General features: G+C 49.3%; 10 protein-coding genes; 4 read left to right on the top strand and 6 right to left on the bottom strand.

The window, feature by feature from the left end:
- Nucleotides 1-612: 612 nt before the first annotated feature.
- Nucleotides 613-1840, top strand: FFUJ_02247 (related to aldo/keto reductase; the record flags this gene model as incomplete). XM_023573955.1 has 6 exons in its annotated part: nucleotides 613-759; nucleotides 811-871; nucleotides 940-1080; nucleotides 1138-1251; nucleotides 1300-1494; nucleotides 1545-1840. 6 exons carry the CDS (start codon nucleotides 613-615, stop codon nucleotides 1838-1840), a joined length of 954 nt encoding a protein of 317 aa, XP_023427394.1.
- A 286-nt stretch (nucleotides 1841-2126) lies between these two features.
- FFUJ_02246 (uncharacterized protein) lies at nucleotides 2127-3338 on the bottom strand (the record flags this gene model as incomplete). The annotated part of the gene is made up of 1 exon (XM_023573954.1): nucleotides 2127-3338. The coding sequence occupies one exon, from the start codon at nucleotides 3336-3338 to the stop codon at nucleotides 2127-2129; it is 1212 nt and encodes a 403-aa protein (XP_023427393.1).
- A 771-nt stretch (nucleotides 3339-4109) lies between these two features.
- Nucleotides 4110-5147, bottom strand: FFUJ_02245 (related to arylamine N-acetyltransferase; the record flags this gene model as incomplete). The annotated part of the gene is made up of 1 exon (XM_023573953.1): nucleotides 4110-5147. One exon carries the CDS (start codon nucleotides 5145-5147, stop codon nucleotides 4110-4112), a length of 1038 nt encoding a protein of 345 aa, XP_023427392.1.
- A 550-nt stretch (nucleotides 5148-5697) lies between these two features.
- FFUJ_02244 (uncharacterized protein) lies at nucleotides 5698-8113 on the bottom strand (the record flags this gene model as incomplete). XM_023573952.1 has 4 exons in its annotated part: nucleotides 5698-5918; nucleotides 5970-6173; nucleotides 6227-7932; nucleotides 7992-8113. 4 exons carry the CDS (start codon nucleotides 8111-8113, stop codon nucleotides 5698-5700), a joined length of 2253 nt encoding a protein of 750 aa, XP_023427391.1.
- Nucleotides 8114-8736: 623 nt separating this feature from the next.
- FFUJ_02243 (related to triacylglycerol lipase V precursor) lies at nucleotides 8737-10398 on the bottom strand (the record flags this gene model as incomplete). The annotated part of the gene is made up of 1 exon (XM_023573950.1): nucleotides 8737-10398. One exon carries the CDS (start codon nucleotides 10396-10398, stop codon nucleotides 8737-8739), a length of 1662 nt encoding a protein of 553 aa, XP_023427390.1.
- Nucleotides 10399-10816: 418 nt separating this feature from the next.
- Nucleotides 10817-12690, top strand: FFUJ_02242 (related to malonyl CoA synthetase; the record flags this gene model as incomplete). XM_023573949.1 has 2 exons in its annotated part: nucleotides 10817-11045; nucleotides 11117-12690. 2 exons carry the CDS (start codon nucleotides 10817-10819, stop codon nucleotides 12688-12690), a joined length of 1803 nt encoding a protein of 600 aa, XP_023427389.1.
- A 272-nt stretch (nucleotides 12691-12962) lies between these two features.
- On the bottom strand, nucleotides 12963-14781 carry FFUJ_02241 (related to general amidase; the record flags this gene model as incomplete). XM_023573948.1 has 4 exons in its annotated part: nucleotides 12963-13487; nucleotides 13537-13896; nucleotides 13947-14141; nucleotides 14191-14781. 4 exons carry the CDS (start codon nucleotides 14779-14781, stop codon nucleotides 12963-12965), a joined length of 1671 nt encoding a protein of 556 aa, XP_023427388.1.
- Nucleotides 14782-15365: 584 nt separating this feature from the next.
- On the top strand, nucleotides 15366-16967 carry FFUJ_02240 (related to salicylate 1-monooxygenase; the record flags this gene model as incomplete). XM_023573947.1 has 6 exons in its annotated part: nucleotides 15366-15408; nucleotides 15459-15555; nucleotides 15612-15763; nucleotides 15813-15874; nucleotides 15928-16290; nucleotides 16347-16967. 6 exons carry the CDS (start codon nucleotides 15366-15368, stop codon nucleotides 16965-16967), a joined length of 1338 nt encoding a protein of 445 aa, XP_023427387.1.
- A 424-nt stretch (nucleotides 16968-17391) lies between these two features.
- On the bottom strand, nucleotides 17392-19101 carry FFUJ_02239 (probable acyl-CoA transferases/carnitine dehydratase; the record flags this gene model as incomplete). The annotated part of the gene is made up of 1 exon (XM_023573946.1): nucleotides 17392-19101. One exon carries the CDS (start codon nucleotides 19099-19101, stop codon nucleotides 17392-17394), a length of 1710 nt encoding a protein of 569 aa, XP_023427386.1.
- Nucleotides 19102-19546: 445 nt separating this feature from the next.
- FFUJ_02238 (related to lambda-crystallin) lies at nucleotides 19547-20582 on the top strand (the record flags this gene model as incomplete). XM_023573945.1 has 2 exons in its annotated part: nucleotides 19547-19804; nucleotides 19872-20582. 2 exons carry the CDS (start codon nucleotides 19547-19549, stop codon nucleotides 20580-20582), a joined length of 969 nt encoding a protein of 322 aa, XP_023427385.1.
- Between the last annotated feature and the right edge of the window lie 253 nt (nucleotides 20583-20835).

Below are 20835 nucleotides of genomic sequence, written 5' to 3'. Positions count from 1 at the left end.
CCGACTCTTCTCGATACCTTTCGAGTGACCGAACGACCTTACAAGAGTTCTTAGTTAGGGACATGTTGAGATGAGGAATATTTTCATATTGAGACAAGATTACGGTCCCTAAAATGAATGCATTGTTCAAGCAAATAGATGCTCTATCAATCAGTGCCGTTGAGGAACTTGGAGCGATCGCCTGGGGCAATGGTATCACAGAACCTATCCTCTTGCCTTGAAGAGAACACCATAGGCGACACTAGGGTTACCTTGCTTAGCTATCAATGATGGTAGCCCAGACTCGGTAGATCCTATCTACCTACTCATGATGTGTCTCGCTGACACGAAAAAGTCCGGTCGTCTTAGCGTCAGATAACGCATTCCGCCAAACCCGGGTGCTCCCCGAATTAATCACTGTATCACTCGTTACGTCGCGTAATCGGAATGGCAACCCCGGTCATCCCCCCCTCTTCTTATGGTCTTCAGCACCCTTATTCCTTTGTAGGAAGAGTCCAACGTCGTCATATGGTACTGCCGATTACCACCCAAATCCCTCCCATTAGTTAATCAGCTTCACACTATACACACCACGCCCCTTGCAGATAGGCAGTCCCCAAAATGGTCAAGTCAATGCGCTTCCGAGACTTGCAAGTTCCCACGCCGGGCTTTGGTGCCATGGGCATCAGCTTCGCACTCGGCAACGACCTCAGCTACGAAGAGGCCGAGCCTGTATTGCTGAAGGCTTTGGAGCAGGGTTGTACATTCTGGGACACCGCTGTACGCCTCGTTTGTTCCTTTGATATTTGTCTGCTAATTGAAGACCTCTAGGTTTCTTATGGCCCGGGGAAGAATGAGAAGATTCTCGGCGACTTTATCAGGAAGCACAACTGTCGAGATAAACTCTTCAGCAAGTTCTCGACTTTCTCGCATCGATGTGTTCTCACTAACCGCTAGTAGTTGCGTCAAAGTGCGGCATTGCTGCTTTTGAAGACGGATCCGTAACCAACTCGGCTGAGCATATCGCGACATACATCGAGGGAACCATCGAAAGACTCGGCTTCACTCCCGACCTATACTATATCCACCGCATGGATCCAAGTCAGCAATCTTCCTCGAGGTCAATTGGCTGAGTGTGCGCTGACAGAAGCCCCCCAGATACATCACTTGAAGAATCCATCCCTGCTCTTGACTCCCTCCGCAAACAAGGCAAAACAAAGTACATCGGCTTATCCGAATGCTCTGCTGAGACACTGCGGAAGGCAAACTCAAGTGGGTATCCGATTTGATCTACATGCACACCAAGCCTAATTCAACAAGTCGCCAGGATCGATGCCGTCCAAGCAGAATACTCCGCTTTCGAAACGATTCACGAAACCGACGGTTTGATCGACAATGCCCGTGAGCTTGACATCGAGTTTATAGCCTATGGTCCCCTCGGCCACGGATGGCTCGTAGAGAACTTCCCCTACCAAACGCCGGAAGACTTCGCCCCCGAAGATTACAGACGCCAGAGTCAGTCCTACAACTTCCCAACTGCCGATTTCTGCTGACACATGGTACAGTTCCCAAGTGGCAAGGCGAGAACTTTTATGCTAACAAGAGAATCGCCGATGGTTTCCGTGAGCTGGCCAAGCGCAAGAAGTGTACCTTGCCTCAGGTTGCCCTTGCCTGGGTGTCTGCGCAGGGCATGATTTCGATACCTGGCACGACGAAGCCAGAGCGGTTGGTTGAGAACTTTGCGTCCAGGGACATAGAGCTTACGGAGGAGGAGGTAAAGGATATGAGGAAGCTAGTTGATGCTTTGAAACCGCAGGGAGACCGGTACAATGAAGTTGCGATGAGAAACATAGGTAAATAGATAGCATGCCTTCTAACATATACTGTCGGACTAAAGTAAGTGCTCTGCTGGCTTGATATCATGAACAAACACGAATAGCATTCAGGTGATTTGGTACATGAACAGAGTACGAATAGTTGTTCACACAGAGTTGCTAGGAATCACATTTGTCAAGGCCAATATGTCCAACACCAGTGGATCGTCATGTCTAAACTTGCACAATGTCCCACAATCCTTGGCATAATAGCAGTGCATTCACCCCTGCACATTAGGCAAAGCGCTAATACTCGAACGTAACCCAGCTTCATTACAGCGGTAGACTATGAAGTTCTGCTTTCTTCTCCTCCTCCTTGTACTCAACATGCACAATCGACATGATCTTAGAACTACCTTCTGTCGACTCGTGAATCTCATTCTGTACTTTATCATCCATCTCGTCCATTGGCGTAAACTCTCCACAGAACCCCCACCGCGTGGCCTCCTTCCAACCTCTCGCCATCCAGTCATTAGCCTTCTTGGGATACAACTCCACCGTGTCACCCAACGTCATATCATGAGCCATGATAGGAAAGATATTATCATAAGCATCGGCCTCGATCAACTTGTCAATACTTTCCTTTGCCTCCGCAGCTTCAAGATGCCATCCCGGCTCTGTCGTTGGGTCAAAGAATGGTCTCTCTGGGTCCTTCCAAGGATGAATGTTGAGGAAGAGTCTCCCCGGGCAAGCTGAGAGGGTCCGGCCGAGAGGGTTTGGGGAAATCATCTCGGGGAGGGGGGTGTATGGTGATGGTCTGAACTCGCCACAGTGATGCGCAATGTCGCCGCCCAGAAGCATGAAGGAAGGGGGGTCAGAAGTTGTGCGAGCCAGAGCAGACATGTGCCCGACCGCGTGGCCTGGCGAACTCAAGAGATAAAAGCTTCCATCGCCGTAAAAGTCATAGGCGTCAAACTTTCCAATTTGCAGACCCTTTTCTCCTTTGAAGTCGATCTCTATTAACTCACGACCCTCCCAAGCTGTTTCATTGACATGCGAGTCCTTCACAGTTGGATAAGCAGGTATCATATTGCTCTTGAACCCTGGACCAACAATAAGGTCCGTTACCCTTGGAAAGGTCTGTGGGTCACCAGCGTGATCAAAATGCCAATGGGACCAAATAATAGCCCCAACGTCATCTAGGCTCTGTCCATTCTCTCGCAGAATCGAGGCGACGTCTGTTTGCACCTCAATGTTGCACCCACTTCCCTTAATACCAGCGACAAATATCTCTGGGAGGTTCTCCCAATCTTTTCGCACGCCGAGGTCAAATACCATGGTATCATATTTCGTGTTAGAGCCGGGATGTTTGATGAGGAAGGAGTATGATCCAACGTTGATTGTATCAAAGCCTGATACGAGAGGTTCCACAAAGGTTGAGGCGGGAAATCCACTCATGAAGCTCGTTGTGTCGATGATGTAGACTTCGACGGTGTTTAGTGAGTTGGGTATATCAACTGGTGGGGGTAACCGGCAGGAAGCCATGTTTGAGATGAGTTTCAACAGCACGTAAATCTTTGAATATCTCGAAGAATTGCTTATAGAAGGTGGCAGTGCGTTGAAGAACCTTAATGATTACAATAATCACCATCGAACGTCGTTCTCTTTACTTATTCGGTGGCAGAGTCGATGGCTTATCCGGGTAAGAAGCCGAAATCGGCATGCGTATCTTGACCATGGATGCCCAGGCCTTACTAGCGTTGGTTTCCAGGGATCGGTCAACAGTTTACGGGGTGAAGATGCTAGCGTGGGTAGTAGTTTTCACTTGACCATCCCAGCCGGCAATTCAGAGGGTTTCTGTATCGGGTTCACTGGCCCGATGCCCAAGCTCTGCTTAGTGAGATGCGGGGAAGTAACGGACACACCGGAAAGTGGCATCTCAACGACTCATCTTGTCTCCTAGGGATAGTAGCGATGCTGAGAATATGGACATGTCTCATAAGGAGTTATCCAGCATTATTCAATGACTTTACGGTAAGTGAAATAGAAGACGGAGGTTCCTGAACTGTAAAGTAAGTGGATAATCACCATTGAAGATCTTATATGAAGTATGGAGGTCCAATTCAAGGCCATATCAACGGCGTGGTAGGGTGTCGCAAGTATGCTCAAATGCTCTTGAGGGTGAGCTTGTGCCTATATAAATCCATTACATGTTTTGAACATTTAGAAGCCGTACAAGGTGATAGTTAACGGGTCCATAATTCATGATGTACTGCTCTTATAAATCGAAATAAGCATGCTCGTCTATTCCTTGCTCTACCCAAGTCTCTTCTCCTGAGGAAGGCTGTTTTTCTCCTCCTCGGTCAAATTGACATCAAAAATCTCAACCAAACCTCGGATACGCTCCTCTTCCGTCTCAAATTTCTTAACAACTTTACGGTCACTGCCAATTGTCTCCCTAACAGTGTCCTTGAACAGGGTGAGGTTTCCGATAATCACCTCCTTGTCCTCATCCATAATCATCTTAGTACAGGTGATATACCTGGTGAAGAATGATCTCGGGTTCGTCGATGTGAACCAAGACATGACCTCGTAGTCCTGGGGCAGGAACTCTGTTTCTGTGAAACAATACACAGGTGTCCATGTCTTTTCACCCTCTGCTGGGTTGTAACAGACGTCGTAACACCACATTTTGGTTCCGTGGGAAGGATCCGTGGCATGTGTCTCTGAGATGGACCGTCTTTGAATGCGGATCTCACGCGGTGCAATACTCAGAGTCTCGAACCCATCTTTGAGCGGAAAAGGGAGATTAGGTCCCATGGAACCCATTCCTACATCGACGCCGTACCATTCGTTGTCCAGGAGAGCGAGAAGAAGCATATGGTTCCAGCCATCGTAAGTAGCGCTCTGATTCTTGCGAACCTCTGGGTAAGGGCTCATGGCGCGTGATACACGACCACCGCAGTTACGCACTTCATAACCAAGCGAGCGAAGTGCAGTGCCGAGAAAGATGTTGTTCTCCATGCAGCGCCCTCCTCGACGTCGAGTTACAATCTTGGTGTATAGCTCTGCAGGGTCCAGGGTGACGATTTTGTGAGGATCATAGTGAAGTACGAGATTCTCGAACGGGACGTTACATGTGTGATAGCGTGTTATGGCTTGCAATAAAGGGAGACCGTGTTCTTTTGTTCGGGCAAGCGAGGGGTTGTTCAACACACTGTTGCCAAGGTCTAGAAACCTCTGAGGAAGCTTGATCGTTTTGAAGTAGTCTTGTAGCTGGGAAGAGGTGTAGCGCACTCGGGCGGCCTCTTCAGGAAGCTGAGTGAGGGCAGTCGGATCCTCGAGACGAGCCATGGTATGAGGAATGGAGTAAGAAGCGGGGTTGTGTTCAATGATAAGATAACGGTTTACTTGATACAATTCAATTCAATGTGTCCAACTCTTGCATAACAGCATTCAAGTATTATACAAGATGCTATCTAATATTCGGACCGAAGCTCCGCAATGACGATCCGGTAGATAGAGATGAGTTATCATCAGTAAGACCTAGTCAAGCCTCCAAGAACTGCACGATTCGTGGCAAAGTGGGGTAGGCCGGGGAGTTAAACCGGCCCAGCCCGGCGGACTCAATGTTACACCACATTGAGCCAAGTCCAGACTTGTACAAGGGCGACAAGCTTTTGTTCTCGATGGCTTGAGATGAAAAGGGAGTTTTATTTTTACTTTTATTTTTTGTCTTGAACAGTCAGTTCCTTTGCCAATATCTATATCTTACATATAGCTCCAGCGGGAAAGGCTCAGGTTACCGATTCAAGTCAAGTCATGCTAGCGTTGCCAGCGTGCCATCAATTTTATTCAATACGTCACAAGCTGTATAAATATGTCATAAATTGAACTGGCCACCTTATCCGCCACAGGGAAACCCGTCCCATAACCCGTTCACAAAACTCATGCCATCAACAGGAGATTGATGAAAATGATCAAAAACTGCCGGATCAAACATTTCCGACGCAAAAAGCTGAAATGGATCCATGCTATCGAGATTAAAAGACATAGCGTCTGCAGAACCAGCAGAGCTCGACCCGTTATCGTGGATCGAAGTTGATGCTGCGTCTGGGGCAGTTTCTAAAGCCACGTTAGTAAAAGGACCAGAGAGGAAGAGTGTCGATGACGAACCTCGTATGCCGCACATTCGTGAGAGTCTACGGATGTATTCAAGACAACTCAGCACGAGGCTATTCTCGTGATCCAAGTTGAGAAATATCGTTTCTGCTTTGCTGAGGAGGAACTTCATGTGGCTGACAGATGCTTCGTCAACTACAGTGTCTCCATGCTGGGCCCAGAGTAATCGCCCACAGATGACCAGTGAGGCTGTGAAGACTAGACCAAAGAATCAGCAGAACGCCTTACAACTCACTTAGAGGCATTCTCACCATAGTAGAGTGTGAAGTACCATACTCCGAGATTATTCTTGCTCGTTGCGTCTACACTGATAACAGAATGAACAATGTCAATCGTAAGTTGTGCAGAGCGAATGCATTCATGAGCTTCGGCCATGGCGAGCTGTATTAAGTACGACGAAGTGTCATTTGCTGCGTCGTCTTGTCGGAACAAATGTCGAATCGTAGCGCTTAGCAGTGGTTTATGTATGAGAATACTCAGACTATGGTATCTCATGGTCAGAATAACACGAAGTCTATTCGCTTTTGTGTTTTGCAAAAGAACATCCGACTCAACGTCGCACAGTTGAAGATGTGGAGGGAGATTGGCTGCCCAGAGCCGGAGCTGCTTGCGGAGTTCGCCTGAGGCTTTGAGATGGGCCATCTCATCAGGTTCTGAGTCGTGATCGAGATTTGCACCGTACTGGATGGCCAGAGACTTGCTCATCACCTGGTACATTTTGAATGACACAGCTAAGAAATCACCAGGTAGATCGGCAGCATCACCGGAAATTGACGGTGACCATCCAGATGCTGACTCTCGTCTTGTCATCTGCTCATCTGGGATGCTCGCAGGTCTACCCACAGCCGTGCTTAGTACCTTATCAAGGCAGTAAATTACGACCCAGGTCCGACGACGATACTCTTTCTGTACAGGATCAAGCGCCCTCTCAGTGGACTCGCTGTGAAGTCCTAGCGCCATAGCTGATCGGATGACAAGGCCGTAGTTGTTCCAGGCCTGCACAGAGCGCGAAGTTCCCTGGCAATGAAGAACGACCAAGATCAGGTAATGAACTATTTCCAAACTTATAACACGCTTGGATAGTTCGTTACAGAGACCCAGGGCTCTTTTGTAGAAAGCGTTAGACCTCTCGAAGCGCTTCTTGGACGACGTGGTGTAGTCCCTATCAAAGTTGCTCGCCATGGCGAATACCATGTTCAGAGTTCCAAGCCAGGTTCTGCGAGCTCTCGTGAAGCCGTTGAGTCTGCATTCATTATATGTCTTCCTCATCGTTTCCTCGTGGATGAAGGGGAAGACAATACCGGCTGTGTCGAAGTACAGATCGAGCAGAGTGTCCATCTCCTCGACAGACGGCAGGGCGGTGGGCAGTGAGTCTAGCGGTGTTACTGAGCCTCCCAAAGAGCCTTTGCTTTGAGAGACACTGGCTACGACACTTTCTCCCAGCACAGAAGCTCTGTCGAGCCCGGACGGTGCACCCGGTGAGTGGTGGGCAACCGCGATGGCACGAAGAAGCAGTTGCGTAAAGTTAATGTTGGAGGCTTCGCCATAAAACGCCGATGTCTTTTCCTCGACAAACGTCATGGCCATTCCATTGAGGATGCCTTCCTCGTCCTGAGGCTCTTCCAGGCTTGTCGCGCATGTGCCTGTTTCTGCTTGCGATGGCGCTGACGCTGACGCTTTGGTCGGCGCAGTCGGTGCAGGTGAAGGCATAGAATAGCCGACGTTGATGTTCCCATGGTGACATGGTGAGGCATTCGTGTTATTACAAGGTGAGAGATGGCCCTTGAGAACATCGTTCAACCGCTGGAGATTATGTTCGACAGAGCTGACGCGCTGTTCAAGGTCGGATACATAGTCTTTCCGAACAATGACATTCGTGGCAGAGTCGCCAGGCTCGTACAAGCAGTCGAAGCCAAGGGACAGGCACGACGAACACGACGGGCGCTGTCCATCGCATCTACTGTGATGTCAGCCCCTTTCCGAAAATGAAAGCACTGGATGTAGGGTATGGTATACCTCGACTTGCGTGACCGACACGCATTACATGCTAAGCCAATACGTCTCCTCTTGTTTGTCGGTGGACCCGTCTCAGATTGATCCTGCTCCTGTTCTGATGGTTTCCGAGACGGTTCTGGCATCACGAGCTAACGCGAGAGTACGAAATGTGGGGTTGGGAGATGGGGAAGGAAGAGGTGCCGGCGATGCCGGGTTCGTCGGGGAAGCGAGCGAACTTGAAGAGTGTTATAGAAAGGTCTCTGGGAACTAGGGGGGTATCTCGGCCCAAAACCCGGCATTGTCAGTGATACGTTATCGGGTCCAGTGGAGTCTAGGCCCAGGACCCCGCGATTGTAGCGGGCTTGTGGCTTGGATTACAGGCAAGATTAGTTTAGGGCATTTGCCAGTACTAGACCCATGGTAATGGCTGTCATGGTCATTCTCAGCCTGAACAACAGGGAAAGAAACGAGTACTCTCTACGGCGCGGTGCCGATAATACATACGCATTGCATTGGTTTTCAAAGTTATTTGTCAAAAACCACAGTTAAATGTGAGTTAGCGCTAGTCTATCTTAGCGATAAAGCCTTGCGTCCTGGCTGACCACTCTCTTGGGAAATGGAATTCCGATGTATAGGGTAGGCTTGTCTGAGGATCGGGCATGACCCTCATCACCTATCGTGAAACAATAGGTAGTTATTGAATATAATTGACATGTGTCTAAACATACTATAAGAGACCTTTATCTATGACTGTACTGTAATTATTTTAGAGATGAACACCGTGTTCTTGGTGATTCGCCTTTTGCTCCGTCCGCTCAAACCCTGAATTGACAAGCTTCCAAAACTCAACACCTTGTTCCCATAAAATGTCCTTCCAAACATCGGTCTCACCATCACTTCTCCATCTTCTCATTTCTTTAGGACTCGCAGTCCCCCAATTCACTTCATCGCCACTAACAAATGCCGCAAAACCTTCATTCCAACCCTTCAACCACTCTTTCTCCTGATCGCTCAGACCTCCCTCATATCCGCACCCCCATAACCAAACAGGGATGTCGGTGAGATGCGTAACTCCCCACTCAAGTGGAACCTTTTCTGCTACACAGTCAAGTCTCTTCTCCAATCGATATCGAAAAATGTCTTTACCGGGGTCAAGACCACCTGCGAACAAGGCATTGTGAAAGCCGCGCTGAAGATAATGGACTTGGACATTGGCGTAGATGCGCCCGAAGAAGTCTTCCCAGTTCTCGTACCCCGCTGGTAAGTTCTTCGAGGATCCGCAATAGTGGTTCATGATCTTTTCGGTGACTTCAGGGGAGAAATCTGCTAGAAGTCTTTGGTACACGGCGGAATAAGACTCTTGAGGAGTGCGCCAGTGACGATACATGATGTGCTCACTCTCGCACTCACCATTTATCAATCTTGTCCCGCGATTCTTCATTTTTTTGGCGAAGTCCCCATCGTTGATCTTATTTACCAGGTCAATAGGATAGAAAGTGTCATCTGCCAAGACGCGGAATTCTGATATTCTCATACCGGTTTGGGCTTCGACGAGTCTCTGATAAGGAACTGCTCGTAAACTGGCCAGTTTCTCCTCATCTGAAAGCGCCAGATTGATGCCAAGCCTCGTGAGCAACTCGTCACATTGTAGTTGTTGATCCTGCAAACCTTTGGGCCTGACACCTGTGCTGTTGGAGAACATTGCTACTCGTCTTATGATTCCCTTTTCCTCAGGAACGCGGAATAGCTCATGAGCCAGTTGTTGAAAGGTTGAGTAAGCGCCAGCGGAGTAACCTGCTACTGTGATATTTGCGGTATCACCGCCAAAGAATGATATGTTCTCATGCGTCCATTCCAAAGCCAATCTTTGATCCCATAGACCATAGTTTCCGGTAGCCTCTCCATTAGAGCTCGCTTCGGCAGCTAATTCCCTGCTCGCGAGGAACCCAAACACATTGAGCCTATAGGATGGCATGACCATTATTGCGCGGAATGCAGATTCGCTTAGAAGCGACACCAGGTCTTCTGGCTCTGTGTTGCTCGTACCGACTTGGAGGAAACCCCCATGGATGTAGAAACATACGGGCCATCCATTCTTGGGAGGTGGACCAGCAGGGACCCAGATGTTTAGTTGGAGGCAATCTTCGCTGATGACAGAAGGGTCTGGCGTGTTGCTGCTGGGAGGCTGGGGGCAAACCCTCGTGCCACCTGTGAACTTCCCTGGCTCGGTTGCTGTGCCGTATCGATAATGCTTGGTGAGCCGCCGGGGGACTCGGAAGCGCCACTGTCCAGCCGGGGGCAGAGCGTATGGGAGACCGCCAAAGTAGTGCACGGCTGGAGCGCCATGGGAGGTGATGGTTAAACCCTCAATATGTCCCAATGGCCCTGCATCGAAGATGTAGCTCTCCCGGGTGTAGTTGTCCAACATGGTGATCAAAGTGGAACGCAAGAATGCAATGAGCACAAGGATGGAACTGCAGGCACAATTAACGGGCTGTAATCTCAGCTATCTAATTATTGTTGGGGTTTCACTTTTACTTTGAACACCAAATCGACCAGTTAATACCCTCGTTTGTTCGCAGACGGATCAGATGCCGGGTCTGTCGGAACTACTTTTAGAAGCCGATCTTGCATATCCGATCTCCCGCTTTAGCTAATTTGACATCAGAGGAATCACAAGCTGGCATTTTACGAAGCGACCCGCTCGGTCCCCGCCGATTCCCCGATAGCGCGCCTCAACATTTGGGAAGAGTGTCTTAGCTTTGACTTGAAGCAATTGAAAAGACGTCGCGGAGTCTGTCTCAGCATGTCCACGGCCTATCCTCAACCTTTCTAATCTGTCGAAAATGACCATCACTCTCCATCGTTCGGCCTTTTTTGAGGCTATCCTCAAGCATGAGGGGTCCTCGGTCGCTGTAGTGGAGAACGAATCTGGCGCAAGCTTCTCGTACAATTCATTGCTTAATAGCGTTGCGCGTGCCAAAGAGCAGCTACTCGCCAAGACGGGGAAATGCGATGCTAGTATTTCCGGCGAGAGAATTGCTTTCCTGGTGGAAAGTGGCTATGAATATGTTGGTATGTCTCTCGACTCTCCCCTCGCCACCACCCTCTCTTGTGTAGCACTAATCCGGCCATGATCCTTCTAGTGACTCTCTTGGCCATTCTCGCTTGCAATGCCATTGCGGTGCCACTGGCCCCTTCTTTCCCTGCACCTGAACTAAGATACATCATCAACAACAGCGAGGCTCTTGTTCTCGTCTCTTCAGCCAAGTATGTTTCCAAGGCCGAGGAAGTACTCGCTGATGGATTGAACACCACCCCCTTGTTCTACCAGCTCGATGGAACGCGAAATGTCTCTACGGTTGAGGAAGAAGTCAAGTTGCGTGACCTCTCCGATGCACCTCGCGGCGGCATGATGCTTTTTACTTCTGGGACAACTGCACGACCCAAAGGTGTCGTTCTGTCTCAGACAAACCTCACAGCTCAAGCGAAGTGCCTTTTGGAAGCATGGGAGTATGCCTCCAGCGATAGACTCTTGCACGTTTTGCCACTTCATCACATCCATGGCACCGTCAACGCTCTTCTCACACCTCTGCTGGCAGGTAGCAGCATTGAGTTCATGTACCCGTTCAGCGTGAACTCCGTCTGGACACGACTGGCTGCGCCGTTCTTATCAACTGGACAAGTAAAAAGCCTCGTTGGAGAGACCAATGGTGTCAAAAAAGATGAGACAAAAACGCCCATCACTTTCTTCACCGCCGTCCCCACGATCTGGTCACGAATGCTGAAAGCACACGAATCTTTATCACACGACATGCAAACGGCTGGTAAAATAGCCGTGTCCCCAAGGAATCTCCGACTCAACATCTCGGGCTCAGCAGCCCTCCCGAAACCAATCCGCGATGGTTGGATGCAACTCACTGGCGGAAACGTCCTTCTCGAGCGCTATGGAATGACCGAAGTCGGAATGGCGCTCTCTTGTGGTCTGGAGACTGCCGATCGCGTTGATGGTTCTGTAGGCTGGCCGCTGCCCTCCGTTGAGGCGCGACTCATGGAGACAGACGACGAGACTGGAGTTCAAAGAATCATTGAGCACGGTGCTGAGATCGATGTTCACTCTACAAAGGAGCGTATTGGAGAGATTCAGCTTCGTGGACCAACAGTGTTCACTGGATATTGGCGCAACCCCGAGGCTACTGCCAAGGAATTCACAACCGATGGATGGTTCAAAACTGGCGATATCGCCATTCGACGAAAAGTCCCGGAATCTGGTCTTGGAAAATCAGGCTCCTGGGCAAAAGGACCAGCATATTTCATCCAAGGCCGTCGCAGCGCAGACATCATCAAGACGGGCGGCGAGAAGGTTTCAGCCCTCGAGGTCGAACGCGAGATCCTCGCCCTTCCCGAAGTCGATGAGTGCGCTGTCGTTGGTCTACCCTCTGAAGCATGGGGGCAGAAAGTCGTAGCTGTGATTGTTCTTAGCACCAAGGCTGGTGAATCGATCAGTCTACAGGGTTTGAGGAGTGCGTTGAAGGCGAGGATCACGGCGTATAAAATTCCGCAGGATATGCAGATTGTTGAGGTTTTGCCACGGAATGCAATGGGGAAGGTTAATAAGAAGGAGTTAGTCAAGAGCGTTTTTGGAGAGGCTGAGAAGATTAGGAGAAGAAGCATTGATCTCGAAACAAAGCGTCCTGTTCTAAATGGTCAACGTGGTTAAGTTTATTGAAGGAGGGCATGTTTTGAATCAAGTTAGTAATATTCAGCCTTCAATTTACGTGCATATTTAGCTACGTTAAGGACCCATTACCTGACCTGACATATGTGTAGGTAAGAGGAATGGTATTGGGATGTTTCATCATAGATGATGTAGATGCCATTGGTCTAGAAAACAGATAAGCGGTTGCTTGTTCTCATGGTAGAGGCTTGTAGAAGAGCTCATCCCCAAGATAGCGGATGGATATGGTGTGTAAATGGCAGTCATTCTATCTACTATAATAAACTATGAATCTGTTGAGCCGCGCCGAGCACCTTTTCCTCTTCAAATCTCCGCCCAACAATCTGCAAGCCTACATGACGCCCTTCCATGGCCACAGGATCATACAACTGCTGATTCCAGGCATCGATCTCATTCCGCGGAACATGCTCCCAGAAGCTCTCATCATTCCCGTCCTTGGACGCCTTTCCTGCTGGAAATGTCAAGGCGGTGTAATCTAGCAAGTTGAATATCTTGGTATAGCCTGTCCAGCGACAAGACCCGTGAGGTACTGCGGTATGAGGCATGGTGGGAACCAGTAATACATCGATTGAGCGTCCACTCGGTGATCTCTTGTTATTCCACAAATCGTGGTAGGCCTCTTGGACGGCAACCTTTCGCTTGTTGAGTTGCCAATACTCGAAGACGGAGATTGGTTTGCCGCGGTTGACGAAGGCTCCGATCTGCGGAATGAAAGGTTCACCACCTGCTGAGACAGCTCTCCGGATATCCTCACCTTCGTCGGCGGAATAGTAGCCATCCTGTTCCAAATTAGGCACTGTCGATTCTCTGCAACAGAAATTGACTTACCATGACATCTATGATCCTAGGATTCAAGCTCGAATCCCATTCTATCACTTCGTGCCCAGCAGCCTCCAACTTTGTCACGAGGTCTCTGAATAGCCGCTCGATAGGCGGATGAACCTTGACCACGCCGTCATCAAGCATTGCTCCAACGGCGAGCCGTCTTGTCGTAAAGCTCTGGAAGACAGCCTCCCTCCAGGGGACTGGTGGTAGCTGGGGGTCCGTCGTCCACGGTTCAGCCTCAATCGCCAACTCTGTAACGAGTTTGAGGGAACTTAGAGACCTAGCCATTGGCCCTACAGCCGATTGAATGTGCTGCTGCCCGTTAAGTGTTACCTCAACACCGCGATAAGATAGGCGGCCACTCTAACATTGGTCAGCATCCTCCCCTGGATAGGTGGTCAGACATAACTTACACTAGGCTTCAGACCCCAAAGGCCGTTCATGTGACACGGAATCCTGATAGAGCCGCCGATATCTGTTCCCCAACCGACCATGGAAGCGCAGGTTGCCAACATCGCTGCTTCTCCGCCAGATGACCCTCCTGGAGTGAGTTTTGGATCATCTGGATGGGTCGTCAACCCCCAGAGAGGGTTATCAGTCTCGCACCACTAGTAGTCTTATCAGATAGTAATACTCATCAATTTAGGCTCTTCTTACCATGATACTCTGAGGAAGATTGGTTTTAGCGATGATAACAGCCCCAAGCTTTTTCAACGTTTGTATGAGCGGTGCATCATCCTCTGCCGGTACAAATGCCTTTCCAACGTAACCCAACGTCGAGTCCAGACCTTTAATATTGAACTGATCTTTTACTGTTACTGGAATACCATGCAGTGGACCTATGAGTCGACCATGTTCTTTCTGAAAGCCGTCGAGCCTACTGGCCTGCTCAAGAGCATTATCAAAGCAAATTTCTGTCAGGCAATTGGTCTGTTGAAAGTTAGACAAACTCTTAGTAGGGTGACAGGAAGCGGAATACCCCTTTTTGTGCTTCGCAGGCTCTACAGTGACCGTTAGGATAGAAAATTCAAATCTGTGAACCTGGACTTCCCTTTTGATGTAGGTACGGATTACTTCGACAGCTGATACCTTTCCATCGCGGATAAGACTTGTTATACTGCCGATATCGACCGCTTCAGATGCAATTTGAGTCAAACTGACATTCGTCTCTGCTGTCAAGTGTTTCTCAATTTGCGCATCTCGAATCGCCCGCTTTTCTTTGACTATTTCTTCCCAAGATCTATCCATCTTGGTTGGATATACGTTTGGAATCATTTCGAAATGATAAAAAGTCCCTAATTTCTTCTGTATCGTAAAAATGCTTATGCATCTGGTTCTCTGGCCTTGTACTGCTTACTGCTTGCTGTCTCGGTGGAGTCGTGAACTGGATGCAGCTGTGCTTGGTGTCGCTCGCGGAGATAGCGGAACAGCGCCGGCTCAGCCGAAACGGTTCAATCCACCACGCACTGTCTCGCAAGCCTTGGCCTATCGAGGATCCAGCCACGAATTGACATAGCAGAAAGCGGAGGATATGGCGTCCGGGGAAAGATCCGGGGTTCGCCACTCTGACCCCAAGTACTCGGTTCTGCTGCCTCTTATCTCTGTGGTCTGATTCTGGAGTGGTAGCTCCGAGAGCCGATGCCGGTCTTACCCGTGCTCAATCATGCTGCACGGTTTCAAACAGGTCGTGTTTGGTTAGAGACTAAGGTTGTAGATGACGATATTCATATACTAGCCAGTCTTTTCAACAACCACTGTTTGCGACAAATTAGTTACCACGACATCGAACGTCCCTGCCATCATTTATCTCCAGATCGAAACACCACGACACAATGGCAAAGCCTTCTCGCAATGAGTTCCACGTCGCCATCGTCGGTAAGACTCTTTCACAGGTCCCATTCAGGCTGGTGAGGCTAACTCTACAGGTGCCGGCATTGGTGGCCTCGCTTTGGCTATGGCTCTGTACAAAAAGGGCATCTCTTTCACGCTATACGAGGATGCTAAGGAATATTCGGTAGTAGGGTAAGCTGCTAATACTGCGTTTCGCTGAACCATCGCTAATGATCATTATCTTACAGCGCTGGCATTGGGTTCGCCCCCAATGGCATGCGCACGATGGATCTCATCGAGCCGGGTTTCCGACCTCTTTATGAGGCCATTTGTGTAGGAAACAAGGGTGAGAAGGCACAAGATATCTTTTTTGAGGGCATGCTACTCGAAGATGGTCTTGGTAAGTCACAAATCCCTTGCAAAGCTGAATCTCGCGCTGACTGGACAAGGTCGTGATAAGCCTTGGTACGGCCATTCTGGATGGGGCCACCCAGATTACATCCGAAAATCTGTGAGCACGTCTGATAGAATAAGAGGAAGCTCGGTGCTCATCACAAATTTTAGGCGCATCGAAAGACGCTTCTCGACATCATGACTAGTTTCATCCCGATCGAAAATGTAAAGTTCAACAAACGTCTTACGAATATTGAGCAGCGACCCGATGGGGTTACTCTGTCATTTTTGGATGGCACCACAGCCGAGTGCTCAGTTCTTGCTGGTGCCGATGGCATCAAGAGCACAGTCAGAGCCAACGTTCTTGAACACCACCCTAGCCAGATCGCACCCGTGTATGCAGGTGCCTATTGCTATCGTGCTGTCATTCCCATGTCGGAAGCCTACGAGATTCTCGGTGATCTCACCGACGTTGCGAAGATCTATTTCGGACCTGGGCGCGGCGCTGTTACCTATCGTATCTCAGGAGGCGATGTGAGTCTACTACGCTCTGATATGTTTGTAGCAACGCTAACCATCTCTTGTCATAGGAGTTCAACTACCTCCTTTGTGTCGCTGATTCCCCGGACGGTTGGAAGCTTAGGGGTCCTGTTACAGAAACCATATCCCACGAGGCCATGATGGCTGATTTCGAGGACCCACGCGTTGATGATCGATTTCGACAACTCCTTGCTAAAGCCAAGCCCGTCAAATGGGGTTTCTTCCACCATATTCGCACAGCGTCATACTACCGTGATCGCGTAGTCCTAGTCGGCGACAGCGCTCACGCCTCGCTGCCCTTCCAAGCTGCGGGAGCAGCCCAGGGTCTGGAAGATGCTCTGGTTATGTCCAACATTCTCGCAGAAGTCGCCAAGGTGCCTGAGCGCGGCGCAGATCTTGCGCCTTATATCCAAGCGGGACTATCTGCCTACGACTCCGTTCGACGTCCTCGTGCGCAAAAGCAGCTGGAGCAGGCCGCTGAAGTTGGGCGTATGGTCTTCTTTCAGCATGAGGAGGCGGGTGCGGACATGGAGAATATTCTGCCTAGATTGCAAAAGGGGAGGTTTAACTGGTTGTGGTTTCATGATATGAATGATGATGTGCAGGAGGCTATTAAGAGGATGCACAAGCAGATTAACATAGGAGATGCGCCTTCTGTTGCGAGGATATGATACATGGTTGTTTAGTCAGGGGGACCTTTCACTGAGTAGGATAAGAGACTCGCTGTAACTTTGATCAACTCTCATAATGGTTTGTCTTGCTTCTGATTCTTTCTGGCTAATCATACATACACTAATACCAATTTTAAGTCGCCTGAATGCTGAAGAGTCGCAGACCTCGTACATCTGTTGTACTGCGTCCATGGTGCTCTGGCTTCGAAGAGAAGACTGACGCTGGTAGACGTTGGCTATGATTACCCTTGAGCCATAGGGGTTGCTTGACAGGATGAAAATATCATAGGAAACATGTCTAAACGAGGAACACTATCAATATATCGCGAGGAGAGGATATGTGGTGCTGCCAGCATAGCTAATAGGTTAAACTTTGACTATCTACTTGTTCATGCTCAGCACACGATTATACTGGTACCTGCAATCATTGTTCTGAGAAAAGTCTGAACTTATGATGGCAGAATGGCACAGGCGGAATGTTCCACTTTGGCGAGTACTCTTCTTTGTCATACTCCACGACGGGTCCAAGAACACGCAAGTCAGACCCAAACACAGAGTCCGAGAAGTGTACATAATACTTCTCATCCTTGATCAGATCGCTATTCTTATCCCAAGCCTCCAAGATTGAATAGTACAGAGGCGCAACGTGGATGTCGCTGGACCACGTTGGGAACTGATACCTGTCGTTGATCTTCTGAACCAGCTCCCTTTGATACAGCCGGACTTCGGGATCCAGAGTCGCCATGTTGTAAGCTGTAAGTGAAGCGTGGCCACGATATGAGCCTCCAAACTTGGTTCGGTCTCGAATGCCACACATAATGGTTAGAGCAGTCAGGATTCCAGTCGACATATCTGAGATGGGAAGACTGGGTAGCACACCCTGACCCTCAGGACAGCCGAATGACTGACCCATGACATATGAGCTCCCACCTGCGGCGTCTGCAACTTGTTGCCATCCAGGCCGCTCAGCATAGTATCCATCAGGACCATAGCAGTTCTCATCGACGTAGACGATTCCCTTGCCTCTTTTGTTTGCCAATTCGAGTGCCGCCTTAAGACCGAAGCCTCTTCGAGCCAACGATCCTAACCTGTAACCCTGCAAGATGACGTCGGCTTGTTCAAATAGTTGAATCAGCCTTTGATGGTCAGCCGGGTCTTCAAGATCCAAATCGATGGTTGTCTTGCCAGCCATGAGGGAGGAAGGTTGGGCTGGCGTATAGTCTTTCAGCTTGGATGAGTTGACACGGATGACTTCAGCACCTAGGGATGCAAGAGCGGCGCCAGCAGCTGCACCAGCTATGATGCGAGTCAACTCGACGACTTTGATACCAGCAAGAGGTCTCTTATCCTCCATTACGGGCAAAGAGACAGGGGGAAGTGCTGGACACTGTGCCTGTTTCTTGTAATTGACGAGCGGATGTCGTGAGAGAGACTTGCCCATCTCAGTCTGACGCCATCCTCCGGGCGAGTAAACGACTGAACCCGAGAGACCATTCTCTACCATGAGCTGCTCGATTTCTCTGGCGCGATATGTGCGGACACGCTCCTGGATGAGCTCGTATGCTGCATCGTTAGTACGGATCTCGCTATCGAGATCTTTACTGATCCCGATAAGGGCCAGCATCTTCCACGAATCAAGCGACCCGTGAAGCTGGAACCACACGCCCTTATCAGCAGTCTCGTAAATAGCTGTCGCACGGTACACAAGAGGCGAGTTGGAAGCACGGTCTTTATCCCACTGAGGCACCGTCGGCAATTTGATGACCTCTGGGCCTGTGACGCCATCGATATTGACAAGTGCTGCGGTAGTGGGGTAAAGACCTGCGTGATTGACGTCGATATCTACTTCGTTGCTGGTGGTGATCCCGCGAAGGTGAAGGATTTCGAGGCCGACTATACCGACCATTGCATGTAGAACTGCTGTGACGGCTTGGGATTTGATTGGTCCTGGGATGCAGGGCAGATCATCACCATGGAAGCTTACTCCGCTGAGTAGAGCTTCATCTTTGGTGAAACCGGGTGTTCTTGCAGCAAAGAGGCGTAGTAGTCTTTGACACTCAACAGGAAGTGGACTGAATTCCGTGTCGACAGTGGTTCCTGCACCGTAGGTATCTCCGGAAATTTTAGTGGTCATTATGTCGAGGGTGAGGTGAAGTGGATGGGCTAGTGGATCTCTAGCTATTTACAGTCAAACTCGGGTTATGCTTCCAAGTATGGCCACCTTTATCGCTCCAGCTGATTTTCTCAACATAACAGATGTACTTCAATTGATGGACAAAATGAGCGTGCAATCTGGCCTTCACGGGTGCTCAGGCTCCGAAATTGCCGTTCATCGCCTTTCTTGGCCGTGGTCGGTCCGTAAATTTGAAGTCCGGCATCGGCTCCCCGGATTTGCCCCGGCTTAGGCACTGAACGCATTTGTTGCAATGGATACATCGGATATGAGTTCGAGTGGTGAGCAAAGAGAAGAGTAATTAGCAGTTAATCTAATCACGTTATTTATCGATAGAAATATGACAATTTTGATCGTTTTTGTGAACAATCACTCCCTACTCATTAAATCTCTCTGAGCATTCGAAATGACCCAGGACATACGTACCGTAGCGATTGTTGGCTGTGGAGTGATAGGAATGGGATGGGCAACTCTGTTTCTGTCAAGGGGGCTCAAGGTCATCATCTCTGACCCCGCTGAAAATGCGGAAAATATCCTCAAAAGATATTTCGAGCAGTCAAAGTCGTATCTGGAAGGGTTTGGGGACTATGATGAGCTTGTCTCCAACTATGAGTTTGTTCACGACATCACACCGCGGTTAGCTGAGGCCGACTTTATCCAGGAGGTAAATATACCCGTTATAGTATATGTATATATCTGGAATGATGATGACGCTAACTGATCTCTTACAGAATGGACCTGAGAGGCTTGAGTTGAAAAGGGGCCTTATTGCAACATTGGACAAACATGCTCGGCCGGGTGTTGTGATAGCATCGTCCTCATCCGGCCTGCCATCTTCGGAATTTATACAGCGGTGCACGCAGGATTCCACCCGCGTACTCATCGGACACCCTTTCAACCCGCCCCACCTGATTCCTTTAGTCGAAGTCGTTCCTCATCCCGGCACAAGCAGTGAGTCTGTCAATATCACACTGAACTTCTACAGATCTGTTGGGAAGAGGCCGATTCTTCTTCATCACGAAGTCCCTGGCTTTGTATCGAACCGCCTTCAAGCTGCTATCAACAATGAAGCGTATAGTCTTATCAGCAGGGGCATCGTGTCTGCGGGGGATCTCGATGCAGCTGTCACATCTGGACCTGGACTTCGTTGGGCTCTAACAGGCCCCATTGCGACAAATGCTCTTGGTGGCGGTGGTGGACCCGAGGGATTTTCACAGCGTATGGAGAGACTTGGGCCGGCGATTCGTGGATGGGAGGATGATATTCTGAAACATAGATTTGACTGGAGTGAGCAGAGGCTGTTGGCGCTCCAAGAAAGCGTGGATCAAAGCTTGGGAGCTGTTAACTGGGATAAGTTGGTGGAACAACGAGACTTGGTGCTACTCCAGCTTTTGGCTGCGAAGGAGAAGATGGTTTCTATCTCAACACCATTAAGTCACTGATAAGATTCATTAGTCAGGAAATTATCCATAAATAGATGGTTTAGTATTTTCATTCTGGACTAGAACTCTTAGTGAACTTGTACATATGTTAAATTGCTCGTGAGACCATTGCGATTAAGCCAGGTTATACGTAGAACCAGGGCAGCTAATACTCTAGGTAAGGGCCAAGTAAGAAGTAGTCATGTCAACCACCTAAGGCATCAGGCAATTATTAGTCAGATGCACCAGCCTCGGGAGCAAGAAAATATCAGGT

Source organism: Fusarium fujikuroi, chromosome FFUJ_chr03 (genome assembly GCF_900079805.1).
Source record: "Fusarium fujikuroi IMI 58289 draft genome, chromosome FFUJ_chr03".
NCBI lineage: Eukaryota > Fungi > Ascomycota > Sordariomycetes > Hypocreales > Nectriaceae > Fusarium > Fusarium fujikuroi.
This window is presented reverse-complemented; position numbering and strand designations above follow the sequence as displayed.